This window comes from Poecile atricapillus, chromosome 27, assembly GCF_030490865.1.
Source record: "Poecile atricapillus isolate bPoeAtr1 chromosome 27, bPoeAtr1.hap1, whole genome shotgun sequence".
Classification (NCBI taxonomy): Eukaryota; Metazoa; Chordata; class Aves; order Passeriformes; family Paridae; genus Poecile; species Poecile atricapillus.
Window position 1 is genome coordinate 2,331,283 of NC_081275.1, and position 22,189 is coordinate 2,353,471.

At 58.3% G+C, this 22,189-nt stretch overlaps 3 protein-coding genes across 4 annotated transcripts in view; 2 read left to right on the top strand and 1 right to left on the bottom strand.

Annotated features, from left to right (window-relative positions):
* The first annotated feature begins 160 nt into the window (after window positions 1-160).
* Window positions 161-6,814, top strand: GRB7 (growth factor receptor bound protein 7). The gene is made up of 15 exons (XM_058858227.1): window positions 161-205; window positions 2,433-2,571; window positions 2,677-2,821; window positions 3,223-3,379; window positions 3,457-3,578; window positions 3,660-3,734; window positions 3,823-3,960; window positions 4,042-4,152; window positions 4,269-4,367; window positions 4,924-5,004; window positions 5,078-5,194; window positions 5,273-5,333; window positions 5,419-5,506; window positions 5,830-5,923; window positions 5,998-6,814. Exons 2-15 carry the CDS (start codon window positions 2,441-2,443, stop codon window positions 6,142-6,144), a joined length of 1,566 nt encoding a protein of 521 aa, XP_058714210.1. The 5' UTR covers window positions 161-205; window positions 2,433-2,440; the 3' UTR covers window positions 6,145-6,814.
* A 281-nt stretch (window positions 6,815-7,095) lies between these two features.
* On the top strand, window positions 7,096-9,554 carry LOC131589006 (retinol dehydrogenase 8-like). Its single transcript, XM_058858101.1, has 6 exons — window positions 7,096-7,192; window positions 7,267-7,428; window positions 7,909-8,088; window positions 8,160-8,253; window positions 8,339-8,522; window positions 9,192-9,554. Exons 1-6 carry the CDS (start codon window positions 7,096-7,098, stop codon window positions 9,429-9,431), a joined length of 957 nt encoding a protein of 318 aa, XP_058714084.1. The 3' UTR covers window positions 9,432-9,554.
* A 3,689-nt stretch (window positions 9,555-13,243) lies between these two features.
* Window positions 13,244-22,189, bottom strand: part of IKZF3 (IKAROS family zinc finger 3) — a 35,178-nt gene continuing 26,232 nt past the window's right edge. The window contains exons 7-8 of one of the 2 annotated variants that reach the window (XM_058858223.1): window positions 20,218-20,334; window positions 13,244-15,652 (exon numbers count right to left, since the gene is read on the bottom strand). In XM_058858223.1, the coding sequence (XP_058714206.1) occupies window positions 14,949-15,652; window positions 20,218-20,334 (821 nt within the window). In that variant the 3' untranslated portion in view covers window positions 13,244-14,948. The remainder of the gene's footprint in view (window positions 15,653-20,217; window positions 20,335-22,189) is intronic. The other variant, XM_058858224.1, reaches the window with a different exon arrangement.

The following is a 22,189-nucleotide window of genomic DNA, read 5'->3' on the forward strand; positions in this document are numbered from 1 at the left end:
GGGCCGGGGCCAGGCTGGACACCCCACCCAGGGGCCGGGGGGGCTGGGGGCTCCCCTGGGTGTTGGTGGGGGGCCGGTGGCGGGCAGCAGGCCCGGGGCGCGGTGATGTCAGGCGGGGGCGGGAGCAGGCGCAGGTAGATAAAGCCGGGGAGAACAGGAATCCCTGGTCCGGCGGGAGGCTGCCGGGACGCGGCGGACGCTGCAGGTAGGAGCGGGGCCGGGCTGGGGACTCCTGGGGGACTCCTGGGGGGCTCCTGGGGGAATCCTGGGGCTGGAGGGTCGCTGCTCATCCCGGGGTGTTGGCCCCATCCTGCCGGGAACAACCCTGGAGCTCTGACTGCGCCTGCACCCCTTCCCTCCCTCCTTCCCGCCTTCCTCCCGGCTCTTCCTCCTCCTCGCCCGTCCCGCCGTGGCTCCTCTGCTGCCTCTGCCCCCCTGGGGAGCCCTGTCCCCCCCAGCCCCGGCACACACCGGGACCCCCGCCCACAGCTGGGATCCTGTTCCTTAATCCTGCTGGTCCCCAGCACCCTGTCCCTTACCCTGGTGACCCCGTGATTCCTTTCCCTAACCCTGGTGTCCCTGGGACATCCCATCCCCTAATCCTGGTGCCTCTGGGATCCTGTCCCTCAGCCCGGCTGCCCTGGGACCCCCTCCCCTCCATCCGGTGCCTCTGCCCCGCTCCACAGCCCTGGTGGCCCTGGGGCCCATCCTGGTGGTCCTGACCCCCTCCAGTCCCCCACCCCATAACCCTGATGGCCCCTGTCCCTTTGCCCAAAGCCCTGTGTCCCTGTTTGTCCCACGCCCCCGGGACACCCCGTGTGTCCCCACCCTGCTGGAGCCCTGCCACGGCCACCAGGACAGGGCTGGCACCGGGGTGACCCGAGGCCGTGGGGCTGGGCCGGGGCTTGGTGCCAGGGCAGTGTCCTGCTCCCTGTCACATCCCCCCGTGTCCCCTGCTGTGTCCCACCAGCAGCATCACCCTGCCTGACCCCGACTGTCCCCGTGTCCCCAGATCACCCTGGTCTGGCCAGGGAGGGGGGCCCGGCCCGGCCGGGACAGGGAGCGGGGATGGAGCAGAGGGTCCTGTGGGACGCTGGCATGGGGACAGGGACACGGCAGGGACAGGAATGGCATGAGGGTGACATCAGTCCTGCCCAGCCATGGACTTGGACCCCGAGAGGTGGCGGGAGGTGGGGACAGGGACGGGCAGCGGGCGAATGATTAACGTGGCTGTACCGGCGTCCCGGGACTCCAGCGCCCGGGGCCACCGAGCGCCACCGGGGGTGCCACGTGTGTGTTACGTGTGCCACGGGCTGGGGGGGACGGGGCGCATCCCCGGTCCTGCTGCGGGTCGGCCTGGAGCCGGTGACCGAGCGTGGCCGGTGACCGAGCACGGCCGGTGTCCGAGCGTGGCCGGTGACCGAGCACGGCCGGTGCTCAAGCGTGGCCGGTGTCCGAGCAGAGCCGGTGACCGAGCGTGGCCGGTGTCCGAACGTGTCCGGTGTCCGAACGTGTCCGGTGTCCGAGCACGGCCGGTGTCCCAGCACAGCCGGTGTCCCCGCACGGTGGCACGGCCGGTGTCCCAGCACAGCCGGTGTCCCCGCACGGTGGCACGGCCGGTGTTCCCGCACGGTGGCACCGCGTGGGCGCTGGCACCGGCGCGGGTGGGGACACGGGGGGGCTGTGCCAGCGCCGGGGCTGGCGGCGGTTCCCACGGCGGCTCCCTCGCCCCCGGCTCCCGGCGCGGCCGCCCGGGCCCGGATGCCAGGGCGGTGAGGTGGAGCTGGGAGCGGCCGCCAGAACTGGTTTGGCCGGACCCGAGGAGGTGTTTGGGCTGAGCCGCCGCCGCCACGCTCGGCTTCCTGCTCCCCACGGCGCCGGCACGGCTCGGCTTGGCAAAGCTCAGCCTGGCAAAGCTCAGCCCGGCACGGCTCAGCCTGGCAAAGCTCAGCCTGGCAAAGCTCAGCCCGGCACGGCTCAGCCTGGCAAAGCTCAGCCTGGCAAAGCTCAGCCCAGCACGGCTCAGCCCAGCACGGCTCAGCCTGGCAAAGCTCAGCCCAGCACGGCTCAGCCAGCGTCTCCCAGTGCCCCCAGACCCGATGTGGGGTCACTGGTGAGGGTCCCACGTGCGATGTGGGTGATTGTCGGGGGTCTCATGGCTGTGCTCGCCATCAATGTGATGCTCCAGCCCCCAGCACCCGGACTGGGGGGACTGGGACACCCCTGGTGGGCACCTGAGGCTCAGCCAGACCCCCAGGGCTGGGGTCCTGCTTGTCTGGGCACCAGGAAAATAACCCTGGGTGGGTGCCAGGGGTGGGAGCCCACATGGAGCCCGGCGTGGTGTGCCGTGGGGGCTGCCCACACCCCTAAATGTGGCCATGGCCCCCCTAAAGGAACCGGGACCAGGTGCCAGACCCCCTCTCTCCCCACAGATAATGCCATGGAGGGGGGGGCTCAGCAGAGCAGCCTCTGGGAGCCCCCCGAGCAGGATGGGGGTCCTGGTGAGCGGGATGGGGGCGAGGGGCTGCCCGAGGTCAAGCGCTCCCAGCCCCTCCTCATCCACGGCAGCAGGTGGGTGTGAGGCCTGGGGGGCCGGGGAGGTTAAGGGGGGGTTCCAGGGGGGGCTCAGGGGTGTCACAGAGGGCACCGAACTCGCTCACCCCCCTGTGCCTGCAGCCGGCAGCCGCCACAGGAGGAGCCACGAGCGTCGTCACTGCCCAGCATCCCCAACCCCTTCCCCGAGCTCTGCAGCCCCTCCAACTCACCCATCCTGAGCAGCCCGGCCCTGGGACAGGGAGCCCCCCGCGAGGGCACCTCCCACGTGAGTCTGGGGGCTGGGAAGGGGGGATGAGGTCTGGGACAGGGGTGCTGGGGAGGGGATTCTTGCTCTGGGGCAGGGACCTCCCTGGCGAGGGCACCTTCCATGTGAAGTGAGAGTCAGGGGGCTGGGGAGAGGGGAGGGTCTCAGCTCTGGGGCACAAACCTCCCCCCATGTGAGTTGAGGTTCTGGGAAAGGGTCTCAGCCTTTGGACAGGGACCACTCTACAGAGGTCCCACCCTCCTGAGCCCGGGGTGAAGGGGCTGGGGAGGGGGGATCCCATCCCTGGGACAGGCACCACCTCCCACATGAGTTGGAGAGCAGGAGGTGGAAGGGGGGGTGGTCTCACCTGGAGGGTCCCCTCGTGCTGGGGGGGCCCTGACAGCCCCTGTCCCACCTGCCAGGTGGTGAAGGTGTTCGGGGAGGACGGCGCGTGCCGCTCGCTGGAGGCGTCGGCCGGGACCACGGCGCGGCAGCTCTGCGAGACCCTGGTGCGCAGGACGCGGGCTCTGCACGACCACAGCTGGGCCCTGGTGGAGCTGCACCAGCACCTGGCGCTGGGTGAGCAGCCGTGGGGGCATGGCAGGGGCACGGCCCACAGGACCCCCGGCCCTGCTGACCCCCCTGTCCCCCCCCAGAGCGCTGCCTGGAGGACCACGAGTCGGTGGTGGAGGTGCAGAGCTCCTGGGCCCCGGGTGCCGACAGCCGCTTCGTGTTCCGCAAGAACTTCGCCAAGTACGAGCTCTTCAAGAGCAACACGGTAGGTGGGCACCCTCTGTAACCCCCCCTTGGGGACCCTGAGCGCCCCGAGGGTCCCTGCTGACCCCCTGTCCCCCAGCAGTCGCTGTTCCCCGAGGTGATGGTGTCCAGCTGCCTGGAGGCCAACAAGAGCATGGCACACTCCGAGCTCATCCAGGTACGGGGCACCATGCCTGGCCATGCCCTGGGGACCCTGCCGTGCCCTGGGGACCCTGCCGTGCCCCTCAGCCCTCGTGTCCCCCCAGAATTTCCTCAACTCTGGGAGCTGCCCTGAGGTCCAGGGCTTCCTGCAGCTGCGGGAGGCCGGGCGCAAGGTCTGGAAGCGTTTCCACTTCTCCCTGCGCCGCTCGGGGCTCTACTACTCCACCAAGGGCACCTCCAAGGTGAGGGCAGGGGGTCCCGAGGGGAGGGGGAATGGCCAGGGGGTGCAGCAGGGCCAGCCCTGACACCCCCTCACCCCCCAGGACCCCCGGCACCTCCAGTACTTCGCCGACCTCACCGAGTCCAACATCTACTACGTGACGCAGGGCAAGAAGCTCTACGGGACTCCCACCGAATTCGGCTTCTGCATCAAGGTGGGGATGTCCCTGCCTGTGGCAGGGTCATTCCCTGTGCCTCCCCCTGCCAAGGGCTCTCTGTCCCCTCAGAGCCAGCCGGGGCTGCCCCGTGACGGCTCCGGCCTCTCCCGCAGCCCCACAAGGTGCGGAGCGGCGTGAAGGGCCTGAAGCTGCTCTGCAGCGAGGATGAGCAGAGCCGCAGCTGCTGGATGGCCGCGTTCCGGCTCTTCAAGGTGAGCCCCAGACGGGATCTGCCGGCCCCGTGCTGGGGGGACGCTGGGACGGTGGCTGGGGGGACACCCGAGGGATAACGGGGGGATTCTGGAGGAATACTGGGGTGATGCTGGGTGGTAGCTGGAGGGATGATGGGAGGAAGCTTGGGGGATACTGGGGGGATGCTGGGAAGATGCTGGGGAGATACAAGGCAGGGAATGTGGAGGGTTCTAGAGGGATGCTGGAGGGATGACCCCATCCCAGTGAAAATATTTGGGGTGGGTGTCCCTGTGCCCATGTGGAGAGGATGCAGAGGTCCCCAGCCCTGCTCTGGGTGACTGTGGAGGTCCCTGGGTGGCCTGGGGTGCTCCCCCAGCCCTGCTCTGGGTGGCTGTGGAGGTCCCTGGGTGGCCTGGGGTGCTCCCCCAGCCCTGCTCTGGGTGGCTGTGGAGGTCCCTGGGTGGCCTGGGGTGCTCCCCCAGCCCTGCTCTGGGTGGCTGTGGAGGTCCCTGGGTGGCCTGGGGTGCTCCCCCACCCCACAGCAGGGCTCCCCAGCTGACAGGGCTGTTCTCCCAGTACGGGATGCAGCTCTACCGCAACTACCAGCAAGCGCAGGCACGGCTGAGCCAGCCCCCCTGGATCGGCCCCACGCCCCTGGTGAGTGTCCCTCCCCTGTCCCCACAGCCCCTGGCCCGTGGGGACCCTCCGGTGACCCCCCTGTCCCCCACAGCGAAGCGTCTCGGACAATGCCCTGGTGGCCATGGACTTCTCAGGGTGCACGGGCCGGGTGATCGAGAACCCCAATGAGGTGCTGACTGCAGCCCTGGAGGAGGCACAGGCCTGGAGGGTGAGTTGGGGTGCTGGGGAGTGAGGGGGTGTCCCCCTGAGCCCACCCGAACGTCCCCTCCTTTCTTTGTGTGCCCAGAAGAAGACGACGCACCGGTACAGCCTGCCCGCCGCCTGCCACAGCTCCCCGCTCAGTGCCGGTGAGATGGAGGGGGGTCAGTGCCCAGCGGGGGTCCCTGCCCCGGCCAGGGGGTCCCCCCAAGCCTGACACCCCTCTCCCCACAGCCATCCACCGCACCCAGCCCTGGTTCCACGGGCGCATCTCCCGGGAGGACACCCAGCAGCTCATCGGCCGTCAGGGCTTGGTGGACGGGTACGGGAGCCTGGGGTGGGGGGGCTGGGGGTCCCTGGGGCTCCTGGGGGGACATGGAACTCCAGGGAGGTACAGGAGCCCAAGGGTGACAGGGTCTTGCAGCTCCTGGGGGGATACAGGATATGTGTGGGGGTGAGTGATCCCAGGGGGTTGTGACTCCCGGGATTTTGGGGGACACACAGGCTCCTGGGGGGACACAGACTGCCAGGGGGGACCAGGCTACTCCCAGCTCTTCACAGAGGGGTTTGTGGCACCCTGTGGGTGACACTGGGAGGGCAGAGGGGACCTGGGGCCAGCAGTGACACCCCTGGGGCGTCCCACAGCGTCTTCCTGGTGCGGGAGAGCCAGCGGAACCCCAAGGGCTTCGTGCTGTCCCTGTGCCACCTGCAGCGCATCAAACACTACCTCATCCTGCCGGTGAGTGCCGGCGTGGGGCTGGGGGAGCCGGGGGGGGCCGGGGAGAGGGGTCCTGACCCGCAGCTCCCCGGCAGAGCGAGGAGGAGGGTCGGCTCTACTTCACCATGGACGACGGGCAGACGCGCTTCGCTGACCTCATCCAGCTCGTGGAGTTCCACCAGATCAACCGCGGCATCCTGCCCTGCAAGCTGCGGCACTACTGCACCTGCGTGGCCCTCTGAGGGCACCATGGCAGGGTTTGGCACAGCCTGGCACCACCGGCATGGCAGGGTTTGGCTCAGTCTGGCACTGCTGGCGTGGCTCGGAGCAATCTGGCATTGCTGGCGCTCTTTGGCTCAGTCTCACCACCAGCACAGAATGGCTCAGCACAGCCTGGCACCACTGGGATGGTTTGCTGCAGCCTGGCCCTGCTGATACAGCACGGCTTGGCACAGCCCAGCACCAGCAGCGCAGTTTGGCACAGCTGGGCACCACCAACATGGCACAACCCAGCACAGCCCAGCACTGCCGGCACAGCTTGACACAGCCTGGCACCAGTGGGGTGGTTTGGCACAGCCCAGCACCACCAGCGTGGCACAGTTTGGCACAGTCTGGCATTGTTGGGTGGTTTGGCACAGCCTGGCACTGCTAGTATGGCACAGCTTGGCACAGCCCACCTCCAGCACCCCCACACTCAAGCACTTTCTCCCCTCTGCCCTGCAGCACCAGCCCCGAGTGTCCCTGCGGGGGCCTGGCACTCCCTGCCCCCACACCAGGGGGGTTTTGGGGTCCCCAGGAGCAGGATCCCGGGGTGTGGGGGTGAGGGGGGCACCCATCACCGTGTCCCCCGCGTCCCCACGAGGCCAGTTCAACTGGGACGTGTTTTATACCAGTGATAATAAAGGTTATTTTTGCAGAGCTCCTGCCTTGTTCCTTCCCATGCCCAGAGCTCCCCAGTGCTGGTGGCAGCACTGCTGGCAGTGTCCCCCGTGTCCCGCTGTGTCCCCACAGTGCCCGGGTCCCACACAAAGGCCCCTCTGTGCTCCCCGGGCACCACGTGCGGCTCAGCCACGCGGCCGCCGCAAATCCCCGGGCGGGGGGATTATCCAGGAGGGATTAAGGGCCAGGATTTGGGGGGGCTGGGGCGGCTGCTATAAAGGCGGGGGGCTGGGGCGCGGGGGGGAGGCCGTGCCATGGCTCCCAAGACGGTGCTGATCACCGGCTGCTCCTCCGGCATCGGGCTGGCGCTGGCCGTGCGGCTGGCCCGGGACAAGCAGCGCCGCTTCCGAGGTGAGCGGGGTGGAGGGACCCCCCCGAGCCCCCGGGGAGAGCCCGCGGGGGCTGAGCCGCCTGTGCCCCCCCAGTCATCGCCACCATGAGGAACGTGGGCAGGAGCGGGGCGCTGGCGGCGGCGGCGGGGCCGGCGCTGGGCCGGACGCTGGAGATCAAACAGCTGGATGTGTGTGATGAGGGCTCCATCCGCGCCTGCCTCGACAGCATCCCCGGGCGGCACATCGACATCCTGGGTGAGCCCCGGGATTCCCCTCCCACCCCGGTGCGTGATGGGGACCCTGTGCTGGGGACTGTCCAGCCAAGCTTGCCCCGTGCTGGGATCATTTCTGCTCCCAGCGCTGGGACTCTCCGAGCCAGGGACACCTCATGACCCTGACCCCGTGTACCGGGGACTGTCCATGCCAGGGACCCCCTGCACCAGGGACTCTCTGTGCTGGGACATTCCCATACCAGGGACCCTTCAAACTCAGGACATCCCATTGTGGGGACCCTCTGAGCACTGTCTCCCCCCCATGCCAGGGGCTCTTCACTCACAAGGAACCCCCTGACCCCACACACCAGTGACATTCCATGCCAGGGACACCCTGCGCCAGGGACCCTCCACAGCCAGGACATCCCATGCTGGGGACACCCCGAAAACCAGGGACACCCCATGCCCAGGGTGTGGGATCCCCCAGCCCAGGGCACACCCCACTGACCCCCCCTGCCCACAGTCAGCAATGCCGGGGTGGGCATGGCGGGACCCCTGGAGTGCCAGAGCCTGGCAGCCATGCAGAGCCTCATGGACACCAACTTCTTCGGCCTCGTCCGCCTGGTCAAGGAGGTGCTGCCCGACATGAAGAGACGCCGCGGCGGCCACATCGTCGTCATCAGCAGCATCATGGGCCTGCAGGGTAGGGGAAAATGGGGTGCCCTGGGGGGACCAGCCCCCACCCAGCCCTGACTGGGACTCCCAACCATCCAGGCATCGTCTTCAATGACATCTACTCGGCCTCCAAGTTCGCGGTGGAGGGGTTCTGCGAGAGCCTGGTGGTGCAGGCGCTGCGCTTCAACGTGGCGTGAGTGCGGGGACAGGCGGCCGTGCAGCCCCTGGGGCCGGGGGGTCTGGGGGTGCCCAGTGCCCAGCGCCCCATCCCTGGGCAGGATCAGCCTGGTGGAACCGGGGCCGGTGATGACGGAATTCGAGACCAAGCTGTACGAGGAAGCCGAACGCGCCGACTACTCACGGACCGACCCCGAGACGGCCAAAATTTTCACCGAGCTCTACCTGAGGAACTCCAGGGATGTGTTCACCAGCCTGGGCCAGACCCCCGAGGACATTGCAGAGGTGAGAGGCGGGCAGGGGGCCCCAGTGGGCTGGGGGGGCCTGGGCAATTGGACAATTAGCCAATTAGACCTAACAAGGAGCAGCGATGCCCAGCCAGCAGTGAGGCAGCTCGCACCCAGACAGCTCCATCCTAATGGGGCTGAGCATGGCTGGGAATGGGAATGGGAATGGGAATGGGAATGGGAATGGGAATGGGAATGGGAATGGGAATGGGAATGGTGATGGGATGAGAATGTGGATGGGGTGGGAATAAGATGGGATGGAACTGAGGATGGAGGTGGGAGGGAAATGGAGTGGAAATGAGAAGGGATGGAGATAGGGGTAGGATGGGATGGGATAGGCTAAAGAGGGATAGAATGGGAAGGAGTTGGGGATGGGACAGGAATGGTGATGGGGTGAGGTGGGATGGATTAGAGATGGGGATAGGATGGGAAGGGCTTGGGATGGGGACAGGAAGTGAATGAGGAGTTGGGATGGGAATGGGGATAGGAGGGGAATGGGAAGGGAGGAGATGGGAATGTCATTGAGGATGGAGGTGCAGATGGGGATGGGATGCAGACAGGTTTGAAAAGGGGTAGGGATGGGATGGGATGGGATGGGATGGGAATGGCGGAGGGCTGGGGCTGGGCTGTGGGGACAGGAAGGGGACAGTCCCATGCCCACGTGCAGCACACCCTGCGGGTGATCGAGGCGGCGCGGCCGCCGTTCCGGCACCAAACCAACGTGGCGTACACACCGATGGCCGCGCTCAAACACGCCGACCCCAGCGGCGCCCTCATCACCGACGCCTTCTACAAGCTGGTGTTCAAGTACGATGCCGTGCTGCGGTTCGGCCTCCGCGCCATCCGCCTGCTCCGGTGGAAGGCACAGAAGGTCAAAGCGGGTGCGCGGCTCCTGGGCTTCAAATAAGCCCTTGTGGCCCCTGGGCACTGCCCAGCCCATCCCGGGGCGGGGGAGAGGGGCCGGGACCCGTGCGGGGTTTCGCTTCCCGTTGCCGGCTCGGAATAGCTCCCGCCGCCGCCGCATTAAAATGGGGAGGGTATTTATAACCAGCGCCGGGTGAGCAACGCAGAGCAGCTTCCTCCGGGAGTGCAGCGGCCGTGACGGGGCTGGGAAGGGCTGGCAGCTGCCCCCTGCCTGCCTCCTGCTCCCCTGGGGCATCTGTACCTCCGACCCGCGGGCGTGTGGCACCCCGGGGACCTCACCCCCCGTCACCTCCTGGTGCTGCATCCTCCTTCCTCCGGGCACTGCTGTGGGGTCGGGAATGTCCCGTGGTGGAGGGTGCTGTGTCACCCCTGTCTGGCACCGAGCCCTGGGGCACTGGGGCAGCACAGGGGGTGCGGGAGGTGTGGGGAGGGCAGAGAGGGGTGTGAGGGGTGTGCGGTGTGCTCAGAGGGGCGCAGGGCTGCACAGGGGGTGCAGGGGCCGGTGCAGAGGAGGGCTGGGATGTATGGCAAGGGCTGGGTGCTGGGTGGGTGCAGCTCCAGCTCCCGCTGGGTGACGGCGGGGTGGTTTCACCCTGGGCGCTGGCGTGTGGGCACTTGGCGTGACAGCACCGGGAGGTGAGCGCGGGGGGAAACCGCAGGAGGCTCGGCCTGAATCAGCCCCGCTGCTCAGAAACCTTCCTGGCTCCCCCCGCACTCCCCGGCGCAGCCCCCGGAGCCCTGGAGGGACCCCCAGCCCCACGTGAGAGGGCTGGATGGAAGCGGCTGCAGCTCCGTGTGCCTCGCACGTGGCTTCTCCGAGCCCCCCCCGCCCCGCTCCAGGGACCCTGGGGACAGGATGGAGGTGGGGAAGGAAATATTTTTGCATTATCCCCCCTTCTCGCACGAGTTAATGGCAAAGCGGCGGTGGGACCGTGGCCCCGGGGTGATGGCAGCACCTGTGGGACGTGCAGGGGTGACATCAAAGCGGTGACAGTGTCGCTGCCTCCCCCCACTGCGGTTTCTGCAGATTTGACTAACTTTCTCCGCTTGGGGGGCAGGATGGGGGGGAGGCGTGACTCTGCCCGGCCCCGGGGAGCAACGAGGGGGCCCCCGGCACAAAGCCACAGCTGTGGGAAACGGGGCTGAGGGAGGACAGGAGCCCTCTCGTACCCCCCCAGCCCCACGGTGCCCTCCAGTGCCCAGGGGAGCAGCAATGGGGCTGGTACTGGGGGGACTGGGGGGAGCGGGATGAGAGACAGCGCTGGGGGTCTGGGGGGAGCAGTGACAGCCCCAGCCCCGCTCCCAGCTCCTGTCGTCCGGGGCAGAGAGAGGAGGCAACAGGGAGCTGCTGTGTGGGTGAGGGGATCCCCAAGCGGTGGGGAGCACCTGGGTTATGTCTGAGGCTGAGGAGCATCACCTCCCACCTGGAGCATCCTCCGTGGCCATGGAGCACCACTTCGAGCCCAGGACTTTCACCCCCAGCCCACCCAGCGTGTGCCGGGGTGGAGGCGTTGCCGCAGGGGCAGGGCTGGAAGTAGATTCTTCTAAAAACAATCATCTGCTGGGACTTTCCTGTCGCCGGCGTGTGACAATTGCCAGCCGCTCCCCGTGTCCTCGATCCCCCGAGGATTTCGCTGCCAGGTGCCGACTCGCTGCCATGCAAATGTGGCGCCGGATATAACCGGGCTGGAGGGGCTGGAGGGGCCGGTTCGGCGGCTCCCCGGGGGCTTCACTTCCCTCCCGGCGCAGTGAGGGGGGCACCAGGCGTGACACAAGCCTGCTGTCCCCGTGGTGGTGCCCCGGTGACAGCCACGGCTCGTGCTGCACCCGAGTGTCCCGGTGGGAGCCCCGGGGCTGCAGAGCTCCCCGTGGCGGTGCCAGAGCTGGGGGCACTTCCCGTGCCACTTCCCTCTCTCGCTCAGCACAGGGGTGGCTCTGCTCACCCCCTGCCCACCGGATTTAGGAACCTGACCCATGTGGAGGGTGGGAAAACGCCACCGGGTCCCGCCGGGCCGGCGCGGGGAGCGTGACTCAGTGCACGGCCCGGCAATGGGGACACGGAGGAGGTGGTGGCAGTGACTCAGTCCTCCCTGTCCCCTCCCGGCACCGTCGGGTTTTGGGTGCTGGACGGCTCCCCGCGGGAGCAGGAGCCGGCCGGGATGCTCCAGGGATGCAGACCAGCACCGGAAGAGTTTTATGGGATTTTTTGTGCGTTAAGAAGCGTGTTTCAACACGACGACAGGAGAAACGAGTTCCTCTGTGCTCTATCACGATTACAGCTATCAGCAGATAAGGATCTCTCTGTCACAACACCAACTGAAGGTTTCTGTAAGCCTTTAAAGGAGTTTGTCTCCGGGCAGGAGAAGGCTGAGGGGTTTTGGATCAAACCAATTCTTATTAAGGGACAAACCAGGATAGGAAGACTCCGTGGGACTCGCTGTTCCCAGCCCTGAGCCCCGTGTGTCTCACCCAACCCTCGGAGTGTCCCGGCAGCAGAAAAGACCCCTCAGTGCTTGTGTCGCACCCGGGCTGGGAAGGAAGTGAAGGGAAAAGAAAAAAAGGATCCTCTGACTTTCTTCTCGGTTTTTTTCGTTTCTGTTTCTCAAGCGTGTCCAGCTCTTGCGGCAGAAGGTGTCGGGGGGAATGAAACAAGCGCGAAGAACGTCAGCCTGGTAAAGCAGGTGCTAAAAGGGCCGGGGGGCTGGTGTGAGCCTCCACCCTCTGCCGCAGGGATGTTTCCATCTGGCTGACACAGCCCCAGGAACCACGAGCCCACCCCACAGCCCAAGCGTGGGGCTGAGCTGCCTTCACCCCACAGCTCTCGGGTTAAATCGATCCTCTATTAACCAAAACTGTGTCTAACACCATTTTCCAGCAGTCAGAGGAGCAGACGATGTTATTTTACACCTCTGATGGTATCAGTTACTCCACTGAGTAACTGGTTGTGCTGAGCACAGCCTCCACCGTGGCTCAGCACCTCATGGGGACACAGCACAGCCACAGGTGTGCTGCTCACAGCTTCCATCACACCCGTGGCATTTACAGCTCCCAGAGGTGACAGCACCAGCAGCTCCAGCCCCAGCACTCACTCCCACTCCTCAGCCAGCTCTGCTGGGCACTCCCAGCTCTGTTTTCATGGCTGACAGAGTGGACATTTATTTTCTGACATTTTAAAAACTTCAATAAATCTTTAAGCACCAGAAGCTCATTTTGTGGTGTCAAAAGCTCCTTTCCTGAGCCTCCCCTGCCCACTCTTGGGGTGTAATTCATCAGGAAATGAAGAACCAAGCGAGACTGATGCACCAAAGCACTGGAGAATGCTCCAAACCTGTTCCAGACCAAAATAACCAAACCAGGAGCAGAATAAATCAGGCTCCCAACAAGTACCAGTGGTTTTCCTATCTGTTTTCCCAGACGAGGTGGTTTCCAGAGCTCTTCCAAGCTCAGAGACCTGCCCTGGACCAGCACAGCCCCTCAACATCCAGGCACTGCCCAGTGGGATTCCCACCTCCCAAGCCAGTGGCAGCTTTGTGGGACAGGGGTGAATGATGGGGTATAAAGGCACAATTAAAGTGTACTCTTAGATGAATCCATTACCCCATCCACTTATGGAAAGTAAGATGTTTAGATGGCTCCAGGAGACATCTCTCTGTGGATCCCTTTAAGAACCTGCCTTTGCCTGCCCTCAAGTCAGGACATCGTCATTATTTAAATATTTTATTCATTTATTGACAATTCTTTGGTCTTGAAAACTAAGCCATTGAAAAGCAAGCTTGTCACAAAATGAGAAATTGATAAAGACAACCACAATGTCCTAAAAATGTCGGACTCAAAAACGTCAGGGCAGCAGCGGAACCTTCTTTTTGTCCTCTGGGAATTCCCTCGCTCCCTTCCCCTCTCTTTCCCTCTGTTTTGTGGACCCCAAAGTTTGGTCTTTGGGGCTGATCCCTGATGGAACTGCAGCCTCCCTCACAGGAGGAGCATTGGTCACATTGTGTTCACTGGGGGAGAGCAAACATACGCCTTTCTCGTGGTGGGGCTCTGGGAAACATCCTAAACCTGCTTTACAGCTCCACACATAACAGTAAAAGAGTTCTCCTCAACCCCAGGGATAGCAGGATCCTGGATTAGTGCTTCCACAGCACTCTGGATACTCAGGCACGCTGCAGGCTGATTTATCCCTCTCCAGACCCACTCTTAGTGGGAAAAATGAACATAAATTTCTTATTTTGTACCTTAAAATTCAGGGAGGAAATAACTGAGCCAAAAGAATTCAGAGGGAGGGATGAATTTCAGTATTTCTTGTCCCTCAGCCCTCCAGCCTTCCCTCAGGGAAGTGATTGGATCACCAAGGATAACACGAAAGCAACACAGCTCTCAAACCACACAAGGGATGCAGAAAGTCCATCAGAACACTCCTAACTACGGGATGCAAAAATACTTTGCAAAGACTAAACCTTCACTCAGCAAAGCCGTTACCAAACCCCTCTCCAGCACAGGGACACCAACACAGCTGTGGGGCCATGGGGAGATTCAAAGAACTGTTGTAAAAACCAGCTTCAAAGGGATGGCACCTGCTCAGGGTGTGGAGCAGCACCTCCCAAGGGCTGTCCCGCTGCAGGTGTGGCTCTCACACACCTGCCTGAGGTCTCACCTGCCCACAGCCAGCCAGGGCCACCCTATGGGGACATGAATGGCATGGCCACATGTCCTGCTGTGGGAACAAGGCAGAGAGGCACAACACACAGCACAGCTTCATCCTCCTTCTTGGCACCCATCAGAAAGGAGGAGTTTCCAGCAATGAAAACTGGGATTTCCCCCAGGCCACGTGGATGAGCCAACCAGTGACCTCACTGGGTATCCCAAAAATATGTACTGTTAAAAAAATCCCAACCCCAAATAAGTCTCATTTCTTATTTTTCTCTTACAGAGTAACTTTAAAGAAAGTCAGCAGTGGGGTAAGGAAAATGAAAGTGTGCCACACTCTTGTTAGGGCTTCGGGGAAAAGCTTTAAGGAGGAATTAATAATCCCTCCCTTTTCCTGCCCTTGTTTTCCTTGTTTTGGTGATGAGCCACTGGGATTATAACCAGGAAAAGCTCCTCCAACACAGCTCTGACTATACACCTGAATGAGCAGGGGAATTGGCATGAAAACCTTTTGTGCTGACTTAAAGCAAACTCTATAAAAACAAACACAAGTTAAAAATTGAAAACATCGTAAATGGCTCTGAAGTTTCACAAAAATAAAGTTCATATCAAAACCAGTCTCTGCTCCTGGTGCTTCCCACAGTCCCACTCACCACAGCAGCCAGGCAGAGATGCTACAGAACACTGAATTATTGGGAAAGACAAATTTAAAAAGGTGTCACCACCTTGTGACACACTTAAAACTGGCCTAGAAAAATACTCAAGAAATTTCATTATACTAATTAAAAACCCAACCAACCAAGCCTCCCCTCCGATGGGAAACACAGCCTTTGACCTTGGAGAACCGGTCCTTTCACTTGAGCACGACTCTGTGCTCTCCCCGAGCTATGTGTGAGGAGAACTCGTAGCGGTCGTGGCTCCGGTAGCCGCAGACGTTGCACTCGAAGGGGTCACGGAAGCCGTGGCAGCCCATGTGGATGGTGAACATCACGTAATCCAGGAAGAGCACGCGGCAGTGGTCGCAGCGGTACACCCCGATGGCCTCCCCTTCCTTGTTGATCACCTTGAAGGCGTCGCGCGGGCAGATGGCGGGCGGCTTGATGATGTCGTACGGCCTCGAGAAATCCTTCAGGGCTTGGAGGCCGTTGCGGGTCGGAGCCGCGATCACCTGGCTCTGGTGGAAGGTGGGATTGGGCCTCTCCTCGTGGTTGCTGTCAGTGTCTGTGGAGTCGTGGCCGCTGTTGTTTGGGGAAAGGCCCCTGTCGGATGACAGGCTCTTGTCCCTGAGGAGGCCGTGGCTCTTCTCGGTCTCGGGCGCGGCGCCGTTGGGGACGTCGGCGCGGGGCAGCGGCAGCGGGTACAGGCTGCTGATGACCGGCACCATCTCGGCCGTGGGGGCCGGCGAGGTCTGCACCAGCGGGCGCAGGGCCTCGGCCCCGAGGTAGGTGATGGCGTTGTTGATGGCCTGGTCCATCATGCGCCCGTGCATCATCTCGCTCTCCTTTTCGTACAGGAAACTGGAGTTATAATTGACATCGAAGCTGGGCCGTTTCTCACCTGTAAGAGACGAGAGGTGATAATTACCTGGGTGGGTAAAGAACTGTTTAAACCTTGTGAAGACTTTTCTAAAGGGCAGAAATCTCTGGGAATGGGGCATGATATGTTCTCTGCTGAAGGAGGCTGTTCTTACACACAGCTAGCATTTGGATGTTGTTTTTTGTTTTTTTCATATTTTTTAAACCTCAGGCTTAGAAGCAAACCAGTCTAATAGAGGAGGTAGTGAGGCCACTTTCTGAGAGATTCACCTTTGAAAAGTCCTTGGACACTGAAGTCAGTTTTTCCCCACTGTCCTTTGACAGCTACAGCTTCCTCTGCACCACACCTGAACCTCTACATAGGAATTCAGGTAATCTAATACTGGCAGATATAAATATATCCACAGTTAGGGTCACTTGATACTGGGTTAATGAAAAGAAAAATGTTTTCCTCTGGGTGTGCTGGAGTTTGGAAAACTCTGAACTGGGCAGAAGTGGAGGAGAGTGAAATTCTGAAATTCTGCTTACACCTCTCTGGGCAGCACAGTGCAACTCCAGTTCTCTGTACCAGCTGCAAGGAGGAAATAAACTGCACCCCAAAAGCACTAAAAACATTTTGGAGGTGAATGTCTAGAAATAAGTAACTGAATTCTGTGGTTACTAAAACCATCAACTTGTTCATAGCTTAAGAAAAATACAAAAAAAGGAGCAGATGAAAGGTTTCACGTGCAAGTGACTCGCAAACATTAGATCCACGAATCTCTTAGTTACGGTAACTCGAGTGGTGCAGATGTTTATCAGTCACCTGTCAACACCGTGACTCAATGTGTATGAAACTCGTGGGGTTTCACTGCAAAGGCAGAAAACCAGGAGCTCACGTTTCTCCTCTAAAACACTCCAAGAGGTTAATAAACCACAAGAGTATAACTGCTTCCAGCCCACAGCACCACTCGTCGTCCAGCTCCGCATGGAAGGAAACAAAATGCCGCAGTACTTTTGGGTGACTCATAAAACCAGCTTTGGGCAAGTGAAAGATGTGAATAAATTGGAAATTTAAAAAGAAAAAAAAACAACCCAAAACAACAAAAATAGACAAGACTCCCTAAAAATGTTGGTGTTAAGATTCACTGTTGTAATGTAGGATAAAAAACCATGATGTATGATCATAGGATTGAGGAATATCCTGAGTTGGAAGGGACCCACCAGGATCATTGGGTCCAAGTCCTGAATGATCACTGAGGGTCTCACAGTGCTCTGTGATTCCACTGTGCTGGTGGATTTTAAGGCCCCCCAGGAAAAGGCTCTGAAGAGGGGCCTGGAGCAGAGGTGAAGAGCCAAGTGCAGGGGCTGATGGTCCCTGCCCTTGTGTGGGACTTCTACTGGTGCACACGAGGCAGCTACTGGGGTTGGAAACGTGAAAAATAAAGTGGGTGAGACTCCTGGTGCTTGTCTGAATCTCTGCAGAGCCCTCCAATTAGAATAAAGGGGTTTTTCTTCCAGTCAATGGACTTCATTCAGAGAAACGAGCCAAACAAAGATGCCTTGTTAGTGTATATCCCTGTCCCTGCTTCCTGGCAAAATGAGATATCAGCACTCATTCCCAGATTTCCCAAGGAATCCCCATGCTGGCAGATCCGATATCTGACAGGGACAGGTCAGAAAGGCACAGGAGTCAGATCAAGGTCGGACAGCCTGCTCCTGAAAACATCCTTCCCAAGGATACAGAGGACTGAGGAGGGGGATGTAATTATTAAATTACAATTTCACATGTAATTTAACAAGAAAAATCACAGAAGTCCTAAAAAAAGAGCAAGTTTCAAAATTTGGTTATTTGGTGCCTTTAGGTGATCTGTGATGGGTTCTCCAGCTTCTCCACACAATCACCTGTATGTGCAGTGCCAGTTCATGCCATCCAGAACTAGCACAAATCCCAGAGGATCTGGGCCACACAGGAACTCATTGGCTCACAAAGGAAACCCCAAACCCGCTCATTCTTCACGTTAGGCTCATGCTGAGGGGGTGCATCCTGCTGCAGGCGTGTTTAATAAAATACATAAAGGTCAAACTGCTGGTGATTGCACAATGAGAGAGCTGAAAAAAAGCTAAAATAGAGGAAGCTAAAGGATTACAAACCCATTTGCATTAGTATTGCTTTTTGAACCACAGCAAGAAGTGTAAGGGCCGAGCCCCACAGGCCCAGTTTCAATCCCGAGCACCAAAGGCACGCAGATAGAACACACTGTGAACACTCAGATGTGTGGCTGTGCAGTGACGTGACTTTTAGAAAGCCACACTGATGTAAAATAAATAAATGAGACCAGTTTTCATAGATGAAAGCCCAGTGCTACCCACCAAACCCACTAAGAGCTCCATTACCTTCAAAAACTGAGTTTTTGAACACATCCTGTATGGATGGATCCAGCTGCTCATCTTTACCTGGATGGATCTCACAGTTCACCTTTACCTGGATGGATCTGGCTGCTCACCTTTACCTGGATGGATCTCACGGCTCACCTTTACCTGGATGGATCCAGCTGCACACCTTTAGCTGGATGGATCCAGCTGCTCACCTTTACCTGGATGGATCTGGTGTTCACCTTTACCTGGATGGATCCAGCTGCTCACCTTTACCTGGATGGATCTGGTGTTCACCTTTACCTGGATGGATCTCACGGCTCACCTTTACCTGGGTGGATCTGGCTGCTCACCTTTACCTGGGTGGATCCAGCTGCTCACCTTTACCTGGATGGATCTGGTGTTCACCTTTACCTGGATGGATCTCACGGCTCACCTTTACCTGGGTGGATCTGGCTGCTCACCTTTACCTGGGTGGATCCAGCTGCTCACCTTTACCTGGATGGATCCAGCTGCACACCTTTACCTGGATGGATCCAGCTGCTCACCTTTACCTGGGTGGATCCAGCTGCTCACCTTTACCTGGATGGAACTGGCTGCTCACCTTTACCTGGATGGATCCAGCTGCACACCTTTACCTGGATGGATCCAGCTGCTCACCTTTACCTGGGTGGATCCAGCTGCTCACCTTTACCTGGGTGGATCCAGCTGCTCACCTTTACCTGGATGGAACTGGCTGCTCACCTTTACCTGGATGGATCCAGCTGCACACCTTTACCTGGATGGATCCAGCTGCTCACCTTTACCTGGATGGATCCAGCTGCACACCTTTACCTGGATGGATCCAGCTGCTCACCTTTACCTGGATGGATCCAGCTGCTCACCTTTACCTGGATGGATACAGCTGCTCACCTTTGCCTGGATGGATCCAGCTGCTCACCTTTACCTGGATGGATCTGGCTGCTCACCTTTGCCTGGATGGATCCGGCTGCTCACCTTTACCTGGATAGAACTGGCTGCTCACCTTTACCTGGATGGATCCAGCTGCTCACCTTTGCCTGGATGGATCCAGCTGCACACCTTTACCTGGGTGGATACAGCTGCTCACCTTTACCTGGATGGATCTGGTGTTCACCTTTACCTGGATGGATCTAGCTGCTCACCTTTACCTGGATGGATCCAGCTGCTCATCTTTACCTGGATGGATCCAGCTGCTCACCTTTACCTGGATGGATCCAGCTGCACACCTTTACCTGGATGGATCCAGCTGCTCACCTTTACCTGGATGGATCCAGCTGCTCACCTTTTCCTGTCTCTGGACCTCGTGCACCCCGTGCTGGGAGTTTGGCTGCAGCAGCTGTGGGAGCCCTGCCTGCACTCCCAGCCCACATCTCTCCCTCCCACATGGGCCCCACTCAGAGGGTGAACTTTATATTGAGCCATAAAATTAAAAAAAAAACACTTGTTACCTTATATAACCCTACAAAGAGCACAAATAAGGCTTCATCAGCACCAATAATACATAACTGCTGATTAAGGGTTTTCCTTAGGACACAGGGCTGTATTTTATTTTCTCTAAAGGTAGGTTGATGAAATAAGACTGGCCAAGAGGGTCAGGTGTTTGCTGAAACACAGAACCTGCCCAACTAGTATTTAAGATCCTCAACATGCAAAACTCTGATCATGTACAATTAAATGCAAAGAAAATACTATGGAAACATCTGCTTGCTTAAATTACCACAAGAAAGGATTTGATATTTTTTAACCATAGACAAATTTAGGAGGATGACTAAGAGAAATCCAATACTCTTCTGTCTTTAGGCCTTATTCCACACACGAATCCTGCAGAAATCTCAGCTCCTGCTGAGAAAACATTAATCTTCCTGTTCTTTGCCTGTTCTAGATCCTAGCAGAGAACATTTCAAATACATAGGTACAGAAATGGCACGTGGAAACTTATAAAATATATTTATAAATCACCTACATAAACACACAAGGCGCAACAGTAGCTTTCACCCAGTTTAAACAGCCAACAGAATAAATTATTTTTATTTTAATAATCCCATTACAACAAATCACTAAAACCCCATCACAAAAATCAGTGTTACTTTATTCTTTTGTATTAGATGCTAAGCTTGAGCAGGATATTTAAAAGAAGCAGAGGCATTGTACTGTTTGTTACCGACCCACACGTATTTAACTGTTGCAGATGAAAAGGGGTTTTGTTCTTACCAATAAATTTCTGAGGCATTGAGCTTTTTCTCTTTGCCACGTTGCTCGCTAGCCTGTCCAGCACAAGGGCTCTTTCAGTTCCCATCTCTGCCTTGATGTGCCTTGCCTCCACGCTGGCTAGGTTGGAAAATGCGAAAAGGAAAGGAAAAAAAAAAGAGAAAAAAAAAAAATACAACACGTAGGTGAACAGGAAAAATAGAAAGATTAAAAAAAAGAGCTGACTGGTTTAATCTCCAGTCAGCAACATAACTGGAGGAAACAGTTTGGAGATATAATGCAAAATTGGTTTTGCTTTTTCTGTCATTCCTGCTCTCTGGGCACCCGTTGTGGTCAGTGGCAGCACAGCCCTGAGCTCACTCAGGGGGAGCACAAACCAGAACAGTCACCAGCCAGAGGAAGTAAATGAACTGGCTGAAAGGCTGGTTAAATTGTAGATGGAGATAGAAGGTCTGCTGGCCTTTCTTTTTTATTCTGAGTAAGGCTGGGTGACACCTGCACACTCAGTGTTTCGAGCTGCAGTAGGAGACACTCAGTGCTCCTGCTTAACTTTTCAGATATCAGTCATAAATGTCTTAACGAATCACTAAGAAACTTGTATGATATATATCAGTGTTCCAGTAAAATAAAAGTAATAAAACCTTTCAAAATTTCTTACTCTTTTTTCCCCAGGTGGTACTATCACTTAATATTTTTTCCAAAATGCTACAGCTAAAACTAACTATGAATGAATGTTTCTCTGTGTTTTAAAGCTTCTTACAACCACCCATATTTCTAATTTTTGGAAAAGTACCTGTGATACTCTTGGGACTGGGACAATTAAGGCTCTTTCCATATCCCAGAGCTCTCCTCAGATGTGCTGAGCAGTGCCCAGCACTGCACAGGAGCTGTGCTTGCTCTCTGCTCCTGGAGGCTGCAGAGGCCTTGAGCTGGAGAGCTGCCACCTCATCTCTCTACTACCACACTAATACTGATCGTAACTGCTGTGGCTTCCCCCCAAACCCTGCTCACACCTCAGTAGCACCCATCTGACCTGGTACTTCTATGTCAAAAATTATAATAAAGAGTTAACTCATTGCTGGGAGTGGCAGGGATCACTGTGCTGAGAACTGGACACGTCTTAATGGACTGCCCAAGCCTGTAGGAGTTGGGATCTACAGGCTGAGGACAATGAGGGGTGATTTACTTTCCCAAGGTGGTATGAAAGGTTGGATCTCACTGTGAGAGAGCCCTGGTTGCTGTGTTACTGTACATACACCAACATAGCTAAATATAGAATCGTGGAAACATGGAATGATTTGAGTTGGAAAGGACCTTGAAGATCATCCAGTGCCTCCCACTGCCTTGGGCAGAAACACCTTCCACTCTCCCAAGTTGCTCCAAGCCCCATCCATCCTGGCCTTGGACATTTCCAGGGATGAGACAGTCACAGCCTCTCTGGACAACTGTGCCAGGACCTCACCACCCTCCCAGGGAAGAATTTTTTCCTAACATCCCATCCAACCCTGCCCTCTGGCAGTCTAAAATCATTGTCCCTTCTCCTGTCACTCTCTGCATGTAAAAAAAATCCTTCTGCCTCCTTTTTATAAACCCCTTAAGGCACTTAAAGGGTTTATAAGGCATGAGGTCTCCCTGAATATATGAAGCATAATCTAAGCAGTGCCAGAGGAAAGCAATAGGAACACTTTGATATCACTTAGTCCTGCTAAATACAGATTTATTAAGTATCAGACTTGAATTTCTGTTTGCCCAGTAGAGCAAGTGCTGAAAGTGCAGCTTCATCCTTCCCAGCTCTGTGCAGCCTTTCCCTGAGCGTTTCAGTCCGTCCTCTGTACCTGTTTGTCAGTACTGCTCCTGATAACACGAGTTTCAGTCAGCACAAACCATGACTCACCAAACCTCAGCCAGAACTATTTGTTCATGTTTGTTCAGCAGTTTGTAAACGTCAAGTGTTTCAGAGGTACTTGGTGCCACA

Coding starts and splice junctions, on each gene's coding strand:
- LOC131589006 (XM_058858101.1), top strand. CDS start 7,096: ATGGCTCCCAAGACGGTGCTGATCACCGGCTGCTCCTCCGGCATCGGG. Junction 8,254..8,338: donor GCGCTGCGCTTCAACGTGGC/GTGAGTGCGGGG, acceptor ATCCCTGGGCAG/GATCAGCCTGGTGGAACCGG. Junction 8,523..9,191: donor CCCCCGAGGACATTGCAGAG/GTGAGAGGCGGG, acceptor GCCCACGTGCAG/CACACCCTGCGGGTGATCGA.
- GRB7 (XM_058858227.1), top strand. CDS start 2,441: ATGGAGGGGGGGGCTCAGCAGAGCAGCCTCTGGGAGCCCCCCGAGCAG. Junction 2,822..3,222: donor CCCGCGAGGGCACCTCCCAC/GTGAGTCTGGGG, acceptor CCCACCTGCCAG/GTGGTGAAGGTGTTCGGGGA. Junction 3,380..3,456: donor GCACCAGCACCTGGCGCTGG/GTGAGCAGCCGT, acceptor GTCCCCCCCCAG/AGCGCTGCCTGGAGGACCAC.